Raw genomic sequence first — 21,011 nt, 5'->3', positions numbered from 1 at the left:
CTCCCATCAGGGAATCAATACACAGTCTTGGCTTGCCTTGCACTATGCATTAAGCATAGCTGTCTCTTATCTGCAGATTTGAAACACCTTTTACACATATCAATGAAGCAGTGTATATGTTAAGATTTTAGAAAGTTAAGTACAAATCTTATTAATGTATTGATTTGCCTTCAGTATGTTATGGTAATTATATAATATACTCTTGTTATTATTGCAACTATTAAAATGACATTTCATTTTATGTACAGGTAAATATGTAACTTCCTGATTAAGCCATTCACTGTGAGTCTGAAGTAATGCTGGGTTGTTGAACATGTTTAGTGGGATGTGAGTTGGATTGCTCATGTGGTAGCCAAAGTATCAGTGAGCTCATAAGAAAGCTCACTTGCAGCCTGTCTAATACTGTGGAAAGTCTTGGATATTGATTTGAGATACTGATATGGCTGGACAGCTAGCTAGTCTTGCTGTTAAACATACCTGCCAAATTATATTTACTGCTCTGTCAACCGAATCGCATCGTGTACATTTTGAATCTCATAGAATAACGTAAGTATTTCTGGTTAAGTAGCTGGAGCTAAAAGCTGCTCTAAGTGAGCTTGAGCTGACTTGTAATATCTCCTCTACTAAGTCAGTCGATTTTGAAAGTTCTTCCTCTTCACTTATGTAACAATGCGCATACTTGCAAAGGAAACCCGTGGGATGGTAATTATGATGGCGGCGATGGTAATGAATGTCTCCAGGTATTAGCTAAACCCTCAGGTGCGCTTTAGGAAACCTGGAGCTATAGGTTAGAAACTCTGAGCATTTTGGTTACAAAATGCATGAAAATATAAATAAATGGTCTTTTTTTCTTTAATAAGTGGGACTATTGCACAATGGATAATGCCCTTATGATGGTTCAAACTTAGGAATTAATGGACCACGTTGGAGCTCCAGTTTCTCTCAAGTGATTCCATTAATTCTGATCATGGACACCCCTGGCCGGGCACAGTCCCTCATACACGTGAACCCTGTACTTATAGATGTATAGGAGTTCATGTGACGCAATTTCACAATATATTATTTAATGTATTTTTTAGAACATGATAATTAAAGTGAAGTTATGGTGAATGGACTCTATGACATGCCATGACAATCAGTCTGATATACAAGTGAATATAGCATATATAGTGAACTCCTTGAAAGGTAATGATGAGTAAAGCCAGTGACTGGGAGTCCATGGAAGTTCCAGGATCAGACTGAATGGTGGCAGTGCTGGAAGCTGCCGCTGACCGTGTGGAATGTGTGTAGTTCCAGCTGCTTGTTGCTGCTATGTCAAACCCCGATGAGCAGGTGGTGAAGCCCGTGGTGAGAGCGGCACCCAGCAGCAATTCAGATTTCCACCTGGAGGGAAGAGTTCCCTGCCGTGCCCAACATCTCAGCTAAGTTTCCTCTGGTCCCAGTTCCTCTTGAAAGACTAAAAGGGAGAATGGTCCTCTGAGGGGATCTGGCCTCTGCTGAGGGAGAGCAGAAGAGTTCAAAGAGTTGGGATGCACCTGCACGCCATCACAGAGTGACTGACCGGGACGCCTCCTGAGCATATAAATACACCGCCATACGCCCAGCAATGGGGTAAGAAAAAATCAAACAGAAACAGCGTAATGGAAGCAGCTTGTGACTGTGTTCAGCAGTGATCTAGCTTCTCATGGAGACGCATGCCAAAGAGACTATGGAATGACATTTCTTTTTTAATTCTCTTCTGTTTCTCTTAGGGTTTCTGCACCAACATCACCTCCAATATCACCTCCAATATCACTGAGTATCACCCCCACCATCAAATCCACTCATCACTCCACTCACTGAATTCCTGAATAACTAATCCAGTAGCAGCTTAAATTCAGTCTCAGTGCAGTGGTGGAAGTTGCTCTTGGTCTGTTGTACACAGTGCTGAGAGTAGCAGTCTGTGTAATGCTGGGGAATTCTTGCAAGTGATGATCCTCAGAAACAAGTGGACTGCCCAATTAAACTGCGTACATGCTTAATTCGACTGTTTTCTGCCTCAGCCTTTCTCAAACATCAAAGAATAACAAATTCATCCTGGTCGTATCACTCTGATCTGTTGTTTGAAATGTCAATTGGTGACGTGGTTGTGGTTAGTAATAAACCTTTCTTTTAACGAATAGATGGATATAAGAAATACATGCTTAAAATAAATACAAATATATTCACAAACATTTACACAAACTCTGGGTGGTATAGTGATAGTTTAAGTAGTTTATTTCCACTTTTGGTGACCTATAATAATAGAAAATGTAGTTGAACCCATTAGCCAATCTTGGTAGATATTTTCATGTTTATAGTGCATTTTTCTGTCTCTCTTGTTTCTTTTAATAGCATTATGGAGTGTGCAGGTTTCCACAAAGCTCTTTTTCAGTGTAACATAATTTCTAATAAACCAAAAATCATACCAGTGTTTTCATAAACATCCTGGTTTTTATGGATTTACAGTAAAGAATCTGTGAACAGAATCAACTTCATTGGTCCCTGTATGCTGACACCTCATGCTAATGTGCACTCTGGCTGTGGTGGCCTGGCTATAATACTGTCACACAGTGCCAAGAATTGAAATTTCTGTACAGGAAGATATGACTATAAGTATAATAAGTTAAACAATGACAATAAAGTTAAACAAAATAAGCAAAATACAAACATGCTGTTAGTTACTGTATACAAGTCAGTAGTGTAGGTGGTGTGGTAAACTATAAAGTTGAAGTCTCTGAATAACCCTACAACTCAAAGCAGTGTGGGTGTAAAACTCACGCTTGAAGGACACTGTTGTTCTAACACACAACAAACAGTAGAGCGCTGCCGCCAGAGCCACAGCTGCTATAAAAGATCACACAAAGCGGCTTCATCAGCTCGGGCTGGAGTCCCAATGCCAGTAAACATGGATTGTGTAAGTTTATTTTGTGTAAACCAATAAATGCCACTTTTACCTGGATTGGCTTGGTATGGTTACTGATCATAATGTGTAAACTTAAGATTTATATTTATGTAACATATTTCCAAGACAGAATCACAAATGCTTCTACAAAAGAAATGCTGCCAAATTACATAATTTTTATTTGCATAAAGAGATGCATGATATAATTCTTATACCTAAATTCTTATGCCGAAACCCATAAAATAAAAGAAATGTAGAAATAGGATAAATTAGAACTTCTAGTCCTTGTATTGAAGTTAAATAAACAAAAGTGCACGTTATGATCCTTTCCCACATGTCCTAATATAATAGTAACAGCTACTATGTTGGGGCCAGCTAAGGCTAAACTTTAAAGAACCTCACAAAAGTCTGGAGTAAGATGTCATTATTATGTAATTCTATAAAGCTATGTGCTTTTGTTTTGAAAGTATGAATAGATTTCACTGCACAAATACATCAGTGAAGTTATAAGTGAAGTCTGAGTGTAGGAAGACTGTGAAGCTTACAAACATGCTTCTATGACACATGACAGACAAGTCATGCCGTGTGAGTGAATAGACAGATGTTATAATTGATAAAAAAGCAAGCTAGAATGTGAACTGGTGAGAGACTAAAATAGTGGTTAATCTATATGGAACTATTTTAAACTGGAGAGTAACTTGATTGAGAATGACAGACGAATTTGACGGTCTCATAGCAGGTTTCACTGAACTGTAAACTCAATTATAGAATTAACATGAGGTGGAACCCAACATGGAGGAATTCCTAGTCTCTGCTTCAAAAAAGATGCAGCTGTTTTTTGAGGGGTGAAATAAACAAGATTTGACTCTGTTTGTCTCATACTTCTAAGCCTCAATTTGAGTAGTTTTCAGAGTTCCTAGTTGGTCCTTGATCTAATGATAAATAGATGGATCTATAGTTATATTTTATGGTGTTGCAGCTCAGGAGTCGCTGCTTAAAACTTCCTATGGTCTAGCTTAAGCACTTTGAGGAGAAGAAAAACCTCAAACTTCTCAAACCGTACTTTTTAAGAGGAGAAATTCTATGAGAGGATGGCAGCACTCTTAGAAACACCTAAATACTTAAGAATTGTTTTTCCTTTTTTTAGTTGCAAAAACCCATTCTGTAGTGAGAAACTCACAATTAAAATAAAAACAAGAAAGTAATAAAAAGGCTATTCATGATACACAGTAAAATGCTTTTATTACTAAACGTTATTGTAAGTGACATCATAGTAAAAGTGAACTGGTTCTGTAGTTAATTAATAATTATTATTATGATTAAAGTAGAATTATATGAGAAAACAAACTGGAAGCACATAATTATAAAGATATATAGAATTTTTGATAAGTTTATTTATTTTTTATTTTTAAGTGGAAAAGAAATAACAATATTGTTTGCTCTATTTTTGCAAATAAATCAGAAGGATGTTTTATGTACACTCAGGTGTTTAAAGTAGTTTGCTTACAGAGTACGCTAGTTTTTGCTGTTTGTAAGTATTGTCTCTACCAAATATTTAATTAAACTGGGACTTAAGCTGGTATCTAATTTTATTTCTGTATTATAATTTCTTTTAAAAGTTTGTTTTAAGACATTTTCACTTTTTAAGTACTGGTCAGTTCCTGGGTGTATAATTAATCTAGCAATAATTATTATTATTACACATTATATGTCAACAATCTCACCCAATGATCCAATAGCTCTGATTTTTGCCCTCTGTCGCTTTTGACGCTTATCTTACTATTATTCTCATGTGAACAATTCCCTAAGGACTGACTCTGCAAGTACCTCATAGAACTTAGTGAGTAATAACGTGGGATCAGAGCAGACTGCAGTGGAGGCTGAACATCTCTCCTTTATTTCAGCTTCTCAGCTCTGAGTTCAGGATTTGAGTAGTTTTCCTGGGTAGACTTAATTTTAATACATGGAAGCTTTGAGGATGTGAGTAATCATGAGCAATGAAATCAAACTGAACTTCCTGGAATGATTCTTGAAACCCAGAGTCGATTGCTGAAACTACGCTGTTTTATTAATGTGAAAAGGTTAGCTAATGGTGAGGGGAGGCTGCAGAGCAGAAACCCCAGCATTAGCCCGTTGTCTGCTGCAGGTGAAAGGAAGTGTTGATCTGTTACAAACAGTTTTGGCGGAGTCCTAATAATCACTTGAGAAAAAGATTCATCTGCTGCTACATTACATTCTACTAAAACCTCCCTCCTCTGTAGCTGTTTGTCTTCTCTGTTGTCTGCCCGTCAGCCTTTTTTCCACTGGAGCCTCCACCCGCTACCAGAGTTGAACTGGAGCTCAGAGAATTAAATAAAGACTTAACACTTAAACTGAGTGTCACAGTCCATGGAGTTTAGCTCCATGGGGATTTTAAGCTTTGACTAAAGGTGCAATTTATAGTTTATAACTTTAAAAGTTGATGATAGCTTTACAAAGTCCTTTGGTAACAAAATGATAAATGGCTTCCTTTCTCAGTGCTGCCCAAAACATTACATATAAGTGTTTTCTAACCTGTTGCCTCAATGGTAAATGTGGGTTAGGATTTGTCTGGTAAATCATCTCATAGGAGTGACTGTGGTGCAAGATTATTGAAAGTAATGCCTGTGGGAAACTCTAAAGTGCTTTTTGACTTAAGAGTAAGCAAGAAGTGGTGGAGTCTTAGGAGCTTCTAGCCTTAGGAGCTTGAGTACAGTTCTTGAAAGAAGCCACAGAAATAATCAGAAATATGGTGTGGATTTTAATGCAGAAGCTATGGGCAGATGTCATTATTTGCTGTGAATTATTAGTGATGGAAGCATTTGCTAATATCCTCACATCTGCTTTCCCAGTTGTACAGCAAACTGAGTAGGGACACAAACCCAATGAACTAGAGACAGTAAACTAAAAGAAACTAGAATTGATGACCTCAAAGAGGATTTAATTCTTAATCTTGGCCTTGAGAATAAATTTCATTGTCTAATCTTTTAATAAGTTCTTAAAATGATTAAAGTACACTTTAAAGTAAATAATTTGCCTGACTGCTTTTATTTCTGACTTTCAGTGTTTTTGCTATTTAAAGACAAATTATACATTATTATATACAATTATGTAATTCTTACACTAAAATAACCTGTAAAAATGAAGATTAATTTGTGTTAAACCCACTGTCTTGTGAAGGCTATAAAACATTTTGTGGAGTGTTACTTTACAGACAAGTTTAAAATGTCTCATGAAAACAAATAATATAAATTTTTTGAGTGGATTTAAAGTGTAAAATATGTATTTCTTTCTCCTCCTTTAATAACATCACACATCAGAATGATTGATAGCTCTTAGTCTTGTCTTGAAAGAAAAGCCAAAACAAATAAATAAAGCTCTACATGTTTTTAAGTTTATCTTGGCTATGACATTGAATCAAAGAATAAGCAGACAAATAGACAACTCATGAAGAATAAAAGCTTATGTCTACTATTACTGGAGCTAGAAATAAGAATGGAGAAAACTGAGCATTATATAGAAACAGACTTTGTTAGTCACTACAATTTCAGTAAAACCATAGAACAACACTTGGATAAAAACAGTAACTCAAGCTGGTAAATAATAGAAAGAGTTCACTATTATATATAAAACAAGTATTATATAAGAAAATAATTGAAAGGTTTTGGAAAGTTCTTAGTAAGCCTGCCATCTTCTCATCATATCCTCATAAAGTAGATTTTAAATGGAAGTATCCTTAGATCAAGAAGTTTTAATATTATCTGTACTATCAACATTTGTTAATTCTAGATAATGAGATGATGCAGAACTAGAAACCTGAAATGGAATACTTGATCCCTGAGGAAACTTTTTATGTTATCATCTCAAAATGGATTTGAAGATGATGCCAAGTTAAGTATTTCTATCTTTATAGTTTGTAATCAACAAAATCACTGAATTTACACAAAAGTCTTGATGGATCTTCTTCCCCTGGTTTGGCTAGAGCCCCACCTGTTGTCCAAAAACCAACACATCAGCTGAGCTGTACCTCGCTGCAATTGGTGATGTTGTTTTATTACAAATTAAATATGAACATAGACGCTTGGATTCTGAAACAGCCTGGGCTGCATTTCCTAGTCTTTGACACAATCGCCCATGTTGTAGATTGACGATAATTTGAGCATGTTTAGTTGTGCGCATTGTTTAATTACGACTGAAAACAATCAAATCTAAGTTAATGAACCAGTGCTCACTGCAATGAAGGAATAAGATGAACTCAAAATGCAACAATATAAAAGTTGTGTAAAGGCTATACAACAAACGATGGATACTTCTATGTGAAGTCCAGGCTTTGGGCTGCAAAGATAGAACTTCATGGAATGGATCAATGGAATTGTTTAGTTTTAAAAGAGTAAAGATGGAGTCTGAGAGGTTAGGCTTCCTGCATCTCTTAATTAAGCAGGGACCAGCCCCTGATTTTATCTTCTGTGCTTTTGGACTTTGGGCCAGTCAGTAGAAGCCAAAGCTGGGTTGGAAGCACAGTCAGTCAGTCTCTTGCTTGCAGTTGGTGGACTGGTCCCTTGTTTCCTGAGGACCACTGGGCAGCGAGAGTCCAGTAGTACAATTGGGGACCTCCTTTACCATCAATAATTGTGTATGTAGATTAGAGCAGCTCTAATTCTGCACTGGAGACTGGACCTCTGAAGCTGCCAGGAGGATGACAGAAATTCACAGGAAGTGATGGTGGAAGTGGACAGGGAGGTGGATAAGTTAAAGGAGATGGTGGAGCTGATGGTGGAGGTGAAGATGGAGGTGTGGATGGGTGAGGTAGTGTTGGTGCAGAAACTCTGAAACAGAAAAGGAGCCGTGCAGAAATGCTGTGTCCCTCCTTTCTCCTCTGCTCTCTTGATAGCGCCCACACATGAAGCTGAACTGAATGGGGCTGAACAGTCACAAGCCTCAGCCACCTTGTTCTGGTTTAAAGCTACTGTGCCCCTCGTGCTGGACGTAGGTGCAGATGTGGCTTACATGTGCTGAGAGCGCCACGATCAATCACCTCTGATGGTGGCGGTGCAATCCCAATCCTCTGAACTTCAGCTGCCTCCCTCAGCATGAGGGGCAGAACCTCCAGAGGACTATTCTCCTTTTGTCTTTCCAGGAGAACTGCACCAGAGGAGGAAACATGGCTGAGGCCTGACACAGCAGGAGCTCTCTCCAGGTGGGCCTCTGGATGCCGCTGGGCACACGCCACCACTGGTTTCACCACCTGGCTCATCCCAGTTTGGACAGCAGCAACAAGTAGCACAGGGACACTACATTCCACATAGTCTGTCAGCAGCTTCCACACTGCACTGCATCTCAGTCTGATCCTGAAACTACATGGACTCTCCTCACTAAACCCACTTAATGAATTTTTCAGCACAAAGTCTCGCTTATATATACTGTATCTAGTTGCCATATCAAAACAGTTAATATGTCATGTCATGGAGCCCATCTGACTATAATTTCACATTAATTATCATTACTAAAAATATAATAAAAATAATAACAGAAGAATTAAGTGAAATCTCTCACCATTACATGAAACCTGCATACGCTCATACCAATAACATAAGTGGTGATGAATGCTCTGATTTATGAAACTAAGATCAGGAATTAATGGAATAAATCGTGGAGGGCCAGTTTCTGGGTGGGACTCCATTAATCTCTGATTTGGATTAACTGATCTGCATTATCCCGCTGATAAATTAAGTGAGTCAATTTTTAGTCAAAGAAAAATAAGTAAATTACTGATTTATATTTTTCGCCTCATGTGCTTGTAACATTAAAATTAAAAGCTTTTCTTTTATGAGCTATAAACCTAGAAGTTTCCTTAGTAAACACCCTGAGGGTTTTAATTTCATCACTGAAACAGTCAACTTTCTACCATCCCATAAGGTTCCAGTGCAATGTAAATCATGAACAGAACTCCGCAAGAGTGGAGAACTTTAGATACTTAATTTGGCAAACGAAGATATTTCTGGAACTGTAGGAGCTCATAGGAGCACCTCTTGGGCTCAGCCAGGAGCCAGAAAGCAACGCGCTATGCAGGCAGAGATCTAAAGTCAATACCATTATGCTCAAGCTGACAAACAAAATAATAATAATAAGAATAGCTAATAACAAAGATATAATTGACTCTGTATGTTTAATAAATATGACGAGTAGCTATGAGCCCATATATACACTAGCCAATGGCCTGAGACTTTCTGCCAGAAGTATTGAGCGGTGTTAGAAGTTAAATGACACTGCCCCCTGTGGAACCCAATTATTACTTTAGATGTTTATACTATAAGCTGAACAAACTCACATCTCACCTGGATGTTCAACTCTGCCAAACATTACCATAGGCTGTATGGTATGAGGGTTAGACATTAGTTATGATATTTACCTATACATACAAATAGAATTGTCATTTTAATGGATTACTGAAGAAACAAACTGGACATATTTAATAATTTCTGGTGGAATCTTGTAAAATTATATTTTGAGGCACACCACATATGTTAGGAGTAGTTCAACCAAAGTGGACAGCATGTTCATGTACTATAATGTAAAACTCTTATTGATCTCTGATGAAATTCACATACAATTTAAACAATTGTAATTCAATAATAATAATACATACATAAATGTCTAGTATACTATAATAGAAAAGTTCCTATTTGGATACCATATATTTTAATGAATATATTGAATAAGTTAGATATTTTAAATTAGGTACATCATTATGTATAATATACATTTTGAGATTAAAGGTATAAGAGACAGATAGATATGCAAGCTAATGTAGATATATGATCTCCTATATCTGTATAGAAACATATAAGTTAGTATTCATACATTTCATTTATTGTAATACATCTAGTAAGCTTTCCTTCATGTATAAATATATCTTCCAATTAAAAGACAAGCAGTAATTACAATAAATATTATCAATATGAGGTAAATTTAAACTTAAAATAATTGCTTATTTATTAGATAAAACATATTTAAAGATATATGCTTTTTAAAATAAGTTACTTCATAAAGCAAATGGAAGTTGGTGAAGCTAACACTATAATATGGCTGTTTTATAAAAACAAGTAGATTTAAGCTGAATTACTTGAGAGGATCAATAATGTATAATCTGTGTATTTAATATAATTTCTTTCCCCATGCACCCTTTTTCTGCTTCAACTTCCAGCTGTGCAGGTGAGATTTCAACACCCTCTTCAGGAATCTGTAACCTTTTTATGTAAGCCAAACAGCGCATGGCTGCAAGAATTCTCTGCTAAATTATGAAAAACTAATATGTAAAGCCTGGAAGCAGCAGGAAACTCATTAAAACACATTTTCTAAAACTTAGTTCAATAAAACAAACTGAAGGAAAACTATGTTTTATTCTACCACGTTATATAGCAGTTTAGTCCCCAGGGAGCAAAGATGAGGGTAGCTATATCCTCCTTAAGCAGTGAAACAGACTGATAGCAAAACCCTTTGTCTGCTGGGCTGAATGTGTCAGCTGAGGTGAATGGAGCCCAAATCTATGAAACCCGTAGGATCATATTTCAGCCTCCATGATGTGTTTCTGATGCTCTGCACTCACCATGACTAATGTCTCTTCTTTATTGTCTCTTTAGACACACACTAAAGAGTGCTGCTCGAATGGATGCTAATGTTCTGTCAGTCCACTGCTTTAGTCCAGATGGACTGGACTTTGACTCAAAGCACTGGACTTGGATGGATTGACATGGAAATTCTTATTCAGACATTCTAGTCCCTAGAGTGGATTAAAAAGTTCATTAATTCTCTCTTATGATTCTGGACTCTTTATCTAGTTGCCACTCAGTAGTGGCTCATGTTTAGCTGGCAGTTCATACTAAAGTATTTCTAGCTACTGGGATGGATTAATATTTAATTTGGTTCTACTGCTCATGTTCCCCCCAGGATGGGAACTGTAATAACTTTGGCAGACTTCTCACTTTTTCTATATCTTAGCGCCACCAGCAGATCAAACTTTAATCTGTCCAGTACTTGTTCATGACCAAATACCTGCAGAACTGATGACTATCTCCCTGACTTTCTGCTCTGTTTGGTGGCTCCTGGAAGCTGCCTCGCACGCCCCTCCCTGATCTATAGCTCCCTTCTATATGCTTTACAGTCTATCTATATAATGTAGTCAGCCCTGGATTTTATGAGGTATTGTTATTTTGCCTGTTTTGTCTTTTCTGCACACACAATGGTTAGTTTATTGGGTGTCCTCAGTCCTGGAAGAGGGATCCTCCTCTGTTGCTCTTCCTGAGGTTTCTTCCTTCATTTGTTTTTGGGAGTTTTTCCTGATCTGGCATGCTGATGAGGGGTGCTGTATGCTGCACAGACTAAAAGTTCTTGAGGACAAAATGTGTGATTGATGATGTCTAATCTAATCTAATTTATAGAAAAGTGAATTGAGGCTAGAAGTTGTCTCACAGAATTTTCTTATAGGAGCAGCTTCTAGAATCAGATTTCTTTTATACCACACCATAGAATCTAATAAACTTAAATCTCACAGCTGGAAAACAGTCTGAACAGATTGCGGATGATGGTGAGACAGCTCCACAGAGATGCAGGGAAACACATAAATAAAAAGCTGAAGTCATTTCCTGTTAGTATAAAATAGTAAAGTATGTTGATTTTTTGTACACTGACTGCTAAAACAGTACACTATGACGATTAGTATGTAGTATGTACTGTATATAATTAGTATGTGGTATGGATTTGGGAATACTGCTGCTCTCTAGTGGCTACAACAGCACACTGCTTTACTTGCAAGGCCTCTTCCCACTGCTGCTGCTTCCACCACATGGTATTACAGTAGGCCTGGTGTGGAGCAGTGCGTCACTGCAGGCACTAGAGAGCAGCAGTACAACACAAGGTAAATGTATTTATGTTGCACATTTCATCAAAGAAAAACTCACTGTGATTTAATTATAATTATAATACAGAAGAATGTAATAAAGGACATATCAGCAGCGGTGGGACGGTAACTAAGTGCATTTACTCATCTCATAAGTGCAATTTGAGAATCAAATAAATAAACTCAATTTAAGACATAGAATAAAATCATTTGAACAGTCTGATATGTTTTTACACTTCAAATATTATCAAATAATATATGATTTGGGACCAATCTGAATATTTTGTCACAGTTACAATATTTTCAGTTTACTGTGAATATTTCTGTATATTAAATATTTTCAATAAAATGTCAGTATTTTCCTGCTGAATGTCTGGGTATAATTTAAAGTTCAGGTCCACATGCTTTGATACAGAAAAATAAAATCAAGTTTGTGTGTAAGTTCAGTTTCATTATTATCGATACTTGCTTGTAATTCAAATAGCAACATTTTAATTTGTATAGGCCTATAATATTCAATTGTAATTCTAATATTACAAAATAAAAACAATCTGCAGCTCAATTGGAAAAAACTGAATGTTTATTCATAAATATTCAAAGAAAGGGTTTAACATTTGACTCCTAAGCTGAAATAAACTAAAAGTCACCAACTGTATTTTTTATTCTATGTATATTTTATTTATATATATATTTCATATATATTTTATATATATTTATATTTCTCCTTCCTATATAGAGTTGATATAAAGATAACCTGTACCTGTATCTACATGTTTTCAGGACACAACCACATGTCCTGACTGAGCGAAACCAAAACTAACTCTCTCCTATTTATTACATAATATTTGATATTATTACAGAACATTTTACATAATATATTGTGAATGATCTTTATGTTGATCCAAGATGTTTTTTACACTCAAGCCGTCACTTTAAAGCTGTAGTTATCACCTCGTACTACAGTTTATATGACAGTACTTCTATCTGTTCTGTGCTGCTGCTGTCAGGATTATAACTGTGACACTGCTGCCCTCTAGTGTCTGCAACAACACACTGCGCCTCCACCTGATACTACTACTACTACTGCTACTAATACTAATACTGCTCCAACTACTGTACTGCTGTTACTGTGTAGAACAGATCCTTCACACTGCTGCCCTCTAGTGTCTGCAGGTACACACTGACTCATACACAAGGCCTCTACTACTGCTACTATATTATTGCCAATATTATACTAGACAGTACTACTACTACTACTACTACTACTACTGTGGCTGCTGCTGCTTCTACTGCTCCTAATAATACTAATAGTACTTCCACTTATGTGCTGCAACTAACTGACTTGATTTTAAATATCAGTTCATCTGTTTCGATTAAGAATCAAACAAAAGATCCGCACACTGTACTAGTAGCTCCCATCAATTTTTATCAAGTGGCATTTCGATCTAACAGATCTTCACCAAGCAATATCAAATCACCATCACGAAGCAGAGCGGACAATATATAGACACAAACACATTGATCACTCAGGTGATTGTGATCAGCATGATTGAGATTCAATCTACTCAAGCTGGACCAATCAGAGCAGAGCTGAACAACACATGGGGGACAAAGCATGCCTCTGTGAAGAGGGCACGAACAACTAGAAACAACAGGATCAATACTATACAGGCACATACCAAATCCAACACATCAGAGTCCAATATATTTCATGAATCACATAAACCATCCAGAAAAAACAGTTATCATAAAGATTACTATATAGGATAATACCTAGAAGAAAGTGATATTACTCGCCCCAAAAACCAATATTACATTATTTCCAATATTATACAGGCACAAACTGAATCCAACACATTAGAAGTTGAGCCAAATATATTTCAGAAATCACCTGCAATATAGAGAAATACATGGAAAAAATATAAAAGTAGAAAACAGTAATATATTACTCGTCCAAAAAATTGTTTTTTAGCAATACAAGCAAATTCAGCCTCGCAATCAACCAGAACCTATTTTGATACCTATACAAGAGGTTCAGTCTGAACAGATGAGTTTTCAGTTTCTGCTGTCCTGATGTCGATGGGGAGCTCGTTCCACCATTGTGGAGCCAGGACTGCACACAGTGGTGATGTTGTTGAGCGGTAGCCGGACCCCCTCGTAGTGAGGGAGTTGCAAGCAGACCGGCAGTAGCAGAGCATAGTGGACGGGCTGGGGTGTTTGGTTTGACCATGTCCTGGATGTAGGATGGGTCTGAGCCATTCGCAGCACGGTAGGCAAGTACCAGTGTCATGAATCGTATTCGAGCAGCCACCGGTAACCGGTGTAGTGTGGGAGAACTTGGGTAGGCTGAAGACCAGCCGGCCTGCTGCATTCTGGATGAGCTGCAGAGGTCGGATGGCACATGCAGACAGACCAGCCAGGAGCGAGTTGCAGTAGTCTTGGCACGAGATGACAAGAGTCTGGTCCAGTAACCTGCACCGCCTCCTGGGTGAGGAACGGACGTAACCTCCTGTAGTTGTGGAGGATAAATGTGAAGGCAGCGAAGGACAGCTGGTCATCCAGTGTCACACCCAGGTTCCTTGCAGTACGAGCCGAGGACACCTCAATGGTCATAGAGAGTTCGTGAACGGCAGATGCCTTCCCTGGAAGGAGGAGCAGCTCAGTCTTGTTGAGGTTGAGCTTCAGGTGGTGAGCAGACATCCACTGAGAGATGTCAGCCAGATACACAGAGATTCGTGCTGCCAGCTGGATTTCAGATCAGAGAAAGACAGAATTAGTTGAGTGTCATCTGCAAAGCTGTTCTAGGAAAAGCCATGCGAGTGAATAACAGAGCTGAGTGACTTGGTGTGAAGAGAGAAGAGGAGGGGACCCAGAACAGAACCCTGAGGTACCCCAGTAGTGAGGCTACAAGGATCAGATACAGATGATCTCTAAGTTACTAAGTACAGTCCTTGAGGCAGGATGTGAACAGGGAGAGTACAGAGCCTGAGACTCCCAGTTCTTGCAGGGTGGAGAGGAGGATCTGGTGGTTCACCGTGTCAAACGCTGCTGAAAGGTCCAGCAGGTTGATGACAGAGAAGAGGGAGGCAAGGAGGGCAGTCTCAGTTGAGTGGCCTGCCTTGAAACCAGACTGGTGGGGGTCAAGGAGGTTGTTGTGGTGGAGATATGCAGAAAGTTGAGTGAAGACAGCACGCTCAAGTGTTTTAGAAAGAAACAGAAGAAGAGAGACCGGTCTGTAATTCTTTACATCAGAAGGGTTGGGTTTCTTTAAAAGAGGGTTCACTCTCGCTGCTTTTACAGTGATAGGAAAATGAGCAGTTGTCGGAGAGGTATTGAGGTGGGTGAGAAGAGGAAGGAGGTCAGGAGTAATAGATTGGAAAAGGTGAGAGGGGATAGGGTCAACAGGGCAGGTGGTTGGGCGGTGGGAGGTAACCAGGTTTAGTACCTTGTTGGGAGAGAATGGTGAAAAGAAGGTTAGAGTAGGAGATGAAGAGGCTGAGGAGGGAGGTGGTGGAGTGGGGTCAAGGAGCGTAGAGAAATTAGAAAAAAGGTTTTTGGGGTTGGAGAAGGAAGATTGGATTTTGGATTGAAAGAAGGAGCTTTCAGCTGCAGATAAGGAGGCGGAGAACGAGGAGGTCCTCGGAGCGCTTGGATTTTTCTACCATTTTTCTTTTAGCAGCCCATGTTCCGTCAGCACGCACTGAGTCAGACAACCACGGAGCAGGAGCGGTCGGGACAGAGAGAAAGTCCAGAGAGGAGGACGAAGTAGAGAAGAGAGTTTCTGTGGCAGAGTCAGGAGGCCTGAGTGAGAAGGAGTCAGGTGAGGAGAGAGCTGATAGGACAGATGAGGCAAGAGAGGAGGGAGACAGGGAGCGAAGGCTGCAGCGGATAGGGACAGTATGTGTAGAAGAGGTTAGAGAGGTTTGAGAGTTTGAGAGAGGGGGAGAGAGCAGGAGATGAAGAAGTGGTCAGAGACATGAAGAGGAGTCACAGAGAGGTCAGTGGTAGAGCAGTTCCCGGTGAATATAAGGTCGAGATAGTTACCAGCTTTGTGAGTAGAGGGGGGAGAGAGTGAGAGAGTGTAAAAGTAGTAAGTCAGATGTTAACTTCTCTGTCTGGATGTTGACGTCACTGAGAAGTACGTTTTCAGGGATGTTCGACAGCAGGACGTCTAATTCCTCCAAGACGCTCAGTGCAAATTGTTGCTGATGTACAAAAAGAGATGGTCTGTTGATATTTGGCACAAATCTAAGTGACAAACATGTCATCTGATTAAAAACAGCTAAAGTGTAGAGTCTTACTGTTGCAGCTACATTCAGGTATATATGGAAACATGATTTATGTTTTTATAAATAGTTAATTTCCTGTTGTATTGTCATTATATGATGATTAAAGGGCGACTGTATTTAGTAAAATGTCCTTCATTTCTGATGAGTTCTTCTGGATGAATGAGAATAAAAAACTTGAGTTGTGTTTTCGGAAGGAAACCTTTTTGTTTGATTTCATTAGTAGAGAACGAGACAGGAGGCAAAGTCATTTGTTTGCAAAGTGATGTAAGAAGTTCAGTTCATGTCCGACTAATGTTTCACCACAGCAACAGTGTCTCATAAGTCCATGTGGGCTGGGCGCTTGTGTATGTACAATAACTAACTAACTGACTAACTAACTAATATGATCCATTTTATTTTTATTCTCCTTTAAATTAAATCTATTCATTTCTTCACTGTCTTTTGTTTCTAATTTATTTTATAGTTAGTGTATGTAAGCACTTTAAAACGAGCTCAGTGTGTGAACTGTGTTATATAAATGAATTTTCCTTGCCTTACTACTATTATTACTACTACTACACATTCCCACATTCTGCGTTGCCATTCTCCATCCATCCACCTGATGCCCTCAGACTTTCCCACCTGTCCCAGTCACACGACTCTCACATCCACCTGCTCACCTGTTTCCACTTTCACTCATCAGCCCAGCAGTATATAACCGGCCTGTTTCCTCTCATTTCCTGCTAAATTGTCCATGTTGCTATATTACTTATGGCCTTTGCATCCAGCCACCTGTACCTGTTCCTGTATTTTGACCTGTTGCAGGTTCCTGACCTGCTACCCAGTCGAGCCCTCTTGGATTTGTTTGACTGTTGATGTTTTGTACTCTTACAAAAGTTCACTATGATGATTAGTATGTAGTATAATAGAATTAGTGTGTAGAATAATAGAATTAGTATATGGTATGGCTTTGGGAATACTGCTGCTCTCTAGTGGCAACAACAACACACTGCTTTACTTCCAAGGCCTTTTACTGCTGCTGCTGCTTCAACTCCTGTTACCAAGCCCTTCCTGAAAGATCTCAGCGACTCTCAGATGGATTGTGATGAAATTTGTTTCTGTTTTCGGCACTGAAAAAGAAGCCATTTGTCATTTTTGTATGAGGACTTGTTGGCGCTCATCAACACCAAGTGTAAACTGTAAAGTGCACCTTTGACCGCTAAAATCCCCACAAATAAACTCCATGGACGTGACCTCCAGGTGGGTCGTCATTGTTGGTCTCTGGGCTCAGTTCAACTCTGTGTGGGTGGAGGGCTCAGTGGAAAAAAGGCTGACAGACAACAAGAGAGAAGACAAACAGCTACAGAGAGGGAGAGGAGTTGATGAGTGTGTACAGCAGCAGATATGAATCTGTTCTCAGTGGTTATTAGGACTCATAAAAACTGTTGCCAGCGAATCAACACTTCCTTTCCTGCAGCAGACGGGCTGTGTGGGTTTCTGCTCTGCAGCCTCCTCACCGTTAGCTGCGCCTTTTCACATTAATAAAACAATGACAGTTTCAACCGTCGACTCTGGTTCAAGAATCATTCCAGGAAGTTCAGTTTGATTTCAGCGCTCAGTACTCACTGCCTCAGCTTCCATCTGTGTTATTAATCTGTGAGAGAAACAGCTCGAATCCTGAACTCAGAGCTGAGAAGCTGAAATAAAAGGAGAGATGTTCAACCTCCTGCAGTCTGCTCTGATCCCACTTTATTACCTCACACTGATTCTAACAGTGCCGTCAGTCAGCAGAGTGTTCACATGGGAATAATAACAAGACAAAGCGTCAAAACGGCAGCAGACAAAAAAAAACTGTTGGATATTTGAGTGAGGTGTTGGTGGACATAATATTAATAATAACAATAATAATTATCGATTAATTATACACAGAAAAGGCAGACGCAAAAAGTAAAAATTTTAAAAACAAGGCACAAAAGTGTAATACAGAAATAAAAATTGAATACCAACTTAAATCACAGTTGTTAAATATTTAGTGAAGACAATAACAAACACAAACAACCATGTGCTATATATACAACACAACACAAACACCTGATGTACATAAAACATCCTTCTGATTATTTTTAAGAATAGAGCAAAGTAATGTTTAAAAACTACTAAAACCCAAATAAATAACACTGCTGATATCACATATAATAATGTTTAGTAATATATCATTATTGTATACCTGAATATACATCCTATTTATGAATAATATTTTTATTACTTTCTTGATTTTAATTCTTGGCAATTTCTCACCTGAAATAGTTTTTGCAACTAAAGAAAAAACAATTCTCAAATGTTGGTGTTTCTGAAATCTTCCATCCTCTCATAAATTTCTCCTCTTTAAAAAATACAGTTTTAGAGAAATTTGAAGTTTCTGCCCTCAAAGTGTTTAAATGACCATGAGAGGATTTTAAGCAGCGACTCCTCGGCTGCAACATTTACAAAAATATGTCGTCCATCTGTTATCATTGATCAGACCAACAGAACACAAACCACTCAGACGGAAACACAAACCACGGAGACAAACAAGTCGTCTTGTTGTTTCACCCCCTCAAAAAAACAGATGCATCTCTTTTTGAAGCAGAACTAGAGCGCCCATGTTGGTTCACCTCATGTTGATCTCATAATTAGGTTACAGTTGATAAGAAACCTGCTGTCAGACCCGTCAGAGTCGTCTGTCCGTCTCAATCGGTGCTCAGTTTAAAATAGTTCACCTCGTTAACCCCACTGACCCACTGATCTCCTGCCAGTTACGTTCTAGCTTCACTTTTTATCAGTGTAGCTGTCTGTGCTTCACTCACACCGGCCGTTATGTGTCACATCACTGTGGCATGAAGCATGTTTTTAAGCTTCACGTCTCTTTTCCTCTGGCTTACAAACATAACTACACTGATGTATTGTGTAATGGTCTGTGAATGCTGTCAAAACACGCGCGCACGGCTGAATGATTCTGGTGTGAACGCTGATAAAAAACTGAAGATGTCGCTGTTTTTGCTTCTCAGTTGGTGTAGACAAGACGCAAAACTGCTTAAAGTTAAATTTAAAATAAAATACAGCTCAGGAGGTTTTGGTTAAGCTTTTGGTCAGGGTTTCTTTTGATGGAAAACAATGTCCTGGTTTTTTAATTATTATTTATAGAGATTACGCAATAATGACATCGCATCCAGACTTTTTATTGAATCTTTAAGGGCAACAGTTTAATGACAGTTTCTCCAGCCTGACCATACCTTGTAACATAATACAACATATTAGGACATGTGGGACAGGATCACGGCGCGCATACATTTTATGTATATTAAATGTTAATTAATATTTTAATTTATCTGTTCATTTCTTTCTTTTTTAACAGGTTTAGAATCAGAATTTGAGTGTAAATTATGTCATATATATAACTTTTGAAAATCAAAAGTATAACGTTTGTATTTTTTTTGTGAAGCATTTTGTGGTTCTGTCTTGATATGTGTTACATAAATATAAATCTTAGTTTACGTATAATCTGTAACTATACCAATCCATTAAATCTTGATAAAGCTGTAAGAGCTATTTGGCATTTTATTGGCTTTGAAAAAATAAACACAGCCGTCATGTTGCCAACATTCAGACTTCAGCCCGACCGATGAAGCCGCTGTCTGATCATTTTATAGCAGTTGTAGCTTCACAGCAGCTCGTTCTGCTGTTTGTTCATGTGTGGAAACAACTGTGTCATCAGCGTAGAGTTTTACATCCACACTGACACAATTATAAAAGGGGGTCTGCACTGAACCTGATGGCACACCCACACCTACTGACATGTGTATAATAGCTGTATGTTTGTGTTTGCTGATCTTTGTTTAGCTTTGTGGTCCTTGTTTAGCTGTGTATGCTTATATTCATATCTTCCTGTACATTTGTTCTTGCTGCTGTGTGACAGTATATTGAGTTACTTACAACCAGAGACACATTACTTGTAGGTGTCAACATACACGGCCAATGAGGTTGATTCTGTTTCTGATTATTTGCTATGAAATCCATAAAAACAAGGATGTTTATAAAACACAGACTGTGTGATTTTTCAGTTTATTGAGAATGTTACACTGAAAGACTTTGACAAACCTGCCACACTCTGCATAATGTATTAAAAAGAAACATTAGAACAGAAATATACTATAAACAATAAAATATCTACCGACAGCTAATGATTCTGCTTCATTTTCTATTATTATAGGTGTCACAATTAAAAGAGCAAATAAACTATTAAACAGTTTACCAAAGAATTTATACTTAGTAACTGACTGTATCTAACCTGTGCATAAAAAGATACATTTAAAAACCAACCACAACACGTCATAATTGACATTTCTGACAGCTGATCAAAGTGATAAATGAGATGAATTGATGGTGAGAAAAGGCGAGCAGAAAACAGTCAGTCAGCATGTGTGCAGCTGGTGGACGGTCCCTTGTTTCTGAGGATCATCAGCAGAGAGAGTCCACAGCAGTACACCAGACTCTTCACTATCAGCCCTGTGTACAGCAAACAGAGCAGCTTCACCCTGCACTGAGACTGGAAGGACACTGACAGACACACAGACACACAGACAGACAGACAGACAGAGAGACAGGTCATTCTTCTTTACACAGTTTCAGTCTGTTCAACTGTGTAAATTTAATCAGAATATCATCAGATTTTCATCAGTATAACAGACGGGACAACCAGCTGTACATGAAGACAGGGGTCGGCTACAATTTGAATGAAAGCTCAAAGGCCCTAAACAGGGCCCTAAACAGGATCTGACTTCCTTTTTCAAGTTTAGAGCTACAATTAACTTTGTAATTCACAACTGACTACAATTTCTGACATTTAAAGTCACTCAAGGATCAAATG

The 21,011-nt window shown here is 38.4% G+C and overlaps 1 protein-coding gene across 3 annotated transcripts in view; it reads right to left on the bottom strand.

Moving 5' to 3' along the window:
* The window catches only part of LOC122886973 (immunoglobulin lambda-1 light chain-like), a 41,265-nt gene that overhangs the window by 10,286 nt on the left and 9,968 nt on the right, over window positions 1-21,011 (bottom strand). Inside the window, exon 6 of one of the 3 annotated variants that reach the window (XM_044219759.1) lies at window positions 20,121-20,701. The exons of the other annotated variants lie outside the window; for them this stretch is intronic. Coding sequence (XP_044075694.1) covers window positions 20,553-20,701 — 149 coding nt within the window. The 3' untranslated portion in view covers window positions 20,121-20,552. Of the gene's footprint in view, window positions 1-20,120; window positions 20,702-21,011 lie in introns of those variants that run through there. 3 annotated transcript variants of the gene reach the window in all.

The sequence above is a fragment of the Siniperca chuatsi genome, linkage group LG13 (genome assembly GCF_020085105.1).
Source record: "Siniperca chuatsi isolate FFG_IHB_CAS linkage group LG13, ASM2008510v1, whole genome shotgun sequence".
Lineage (NCBI taxonomy): Eukaryota > Metazoa > Chordata > Actinopteri > Centrarchiformes > Sinipercidae > Siniperca > Siniperca chuatsi.
This window is presented reverse-complemented; position numbering and strand designations above follow the sequence as displayed.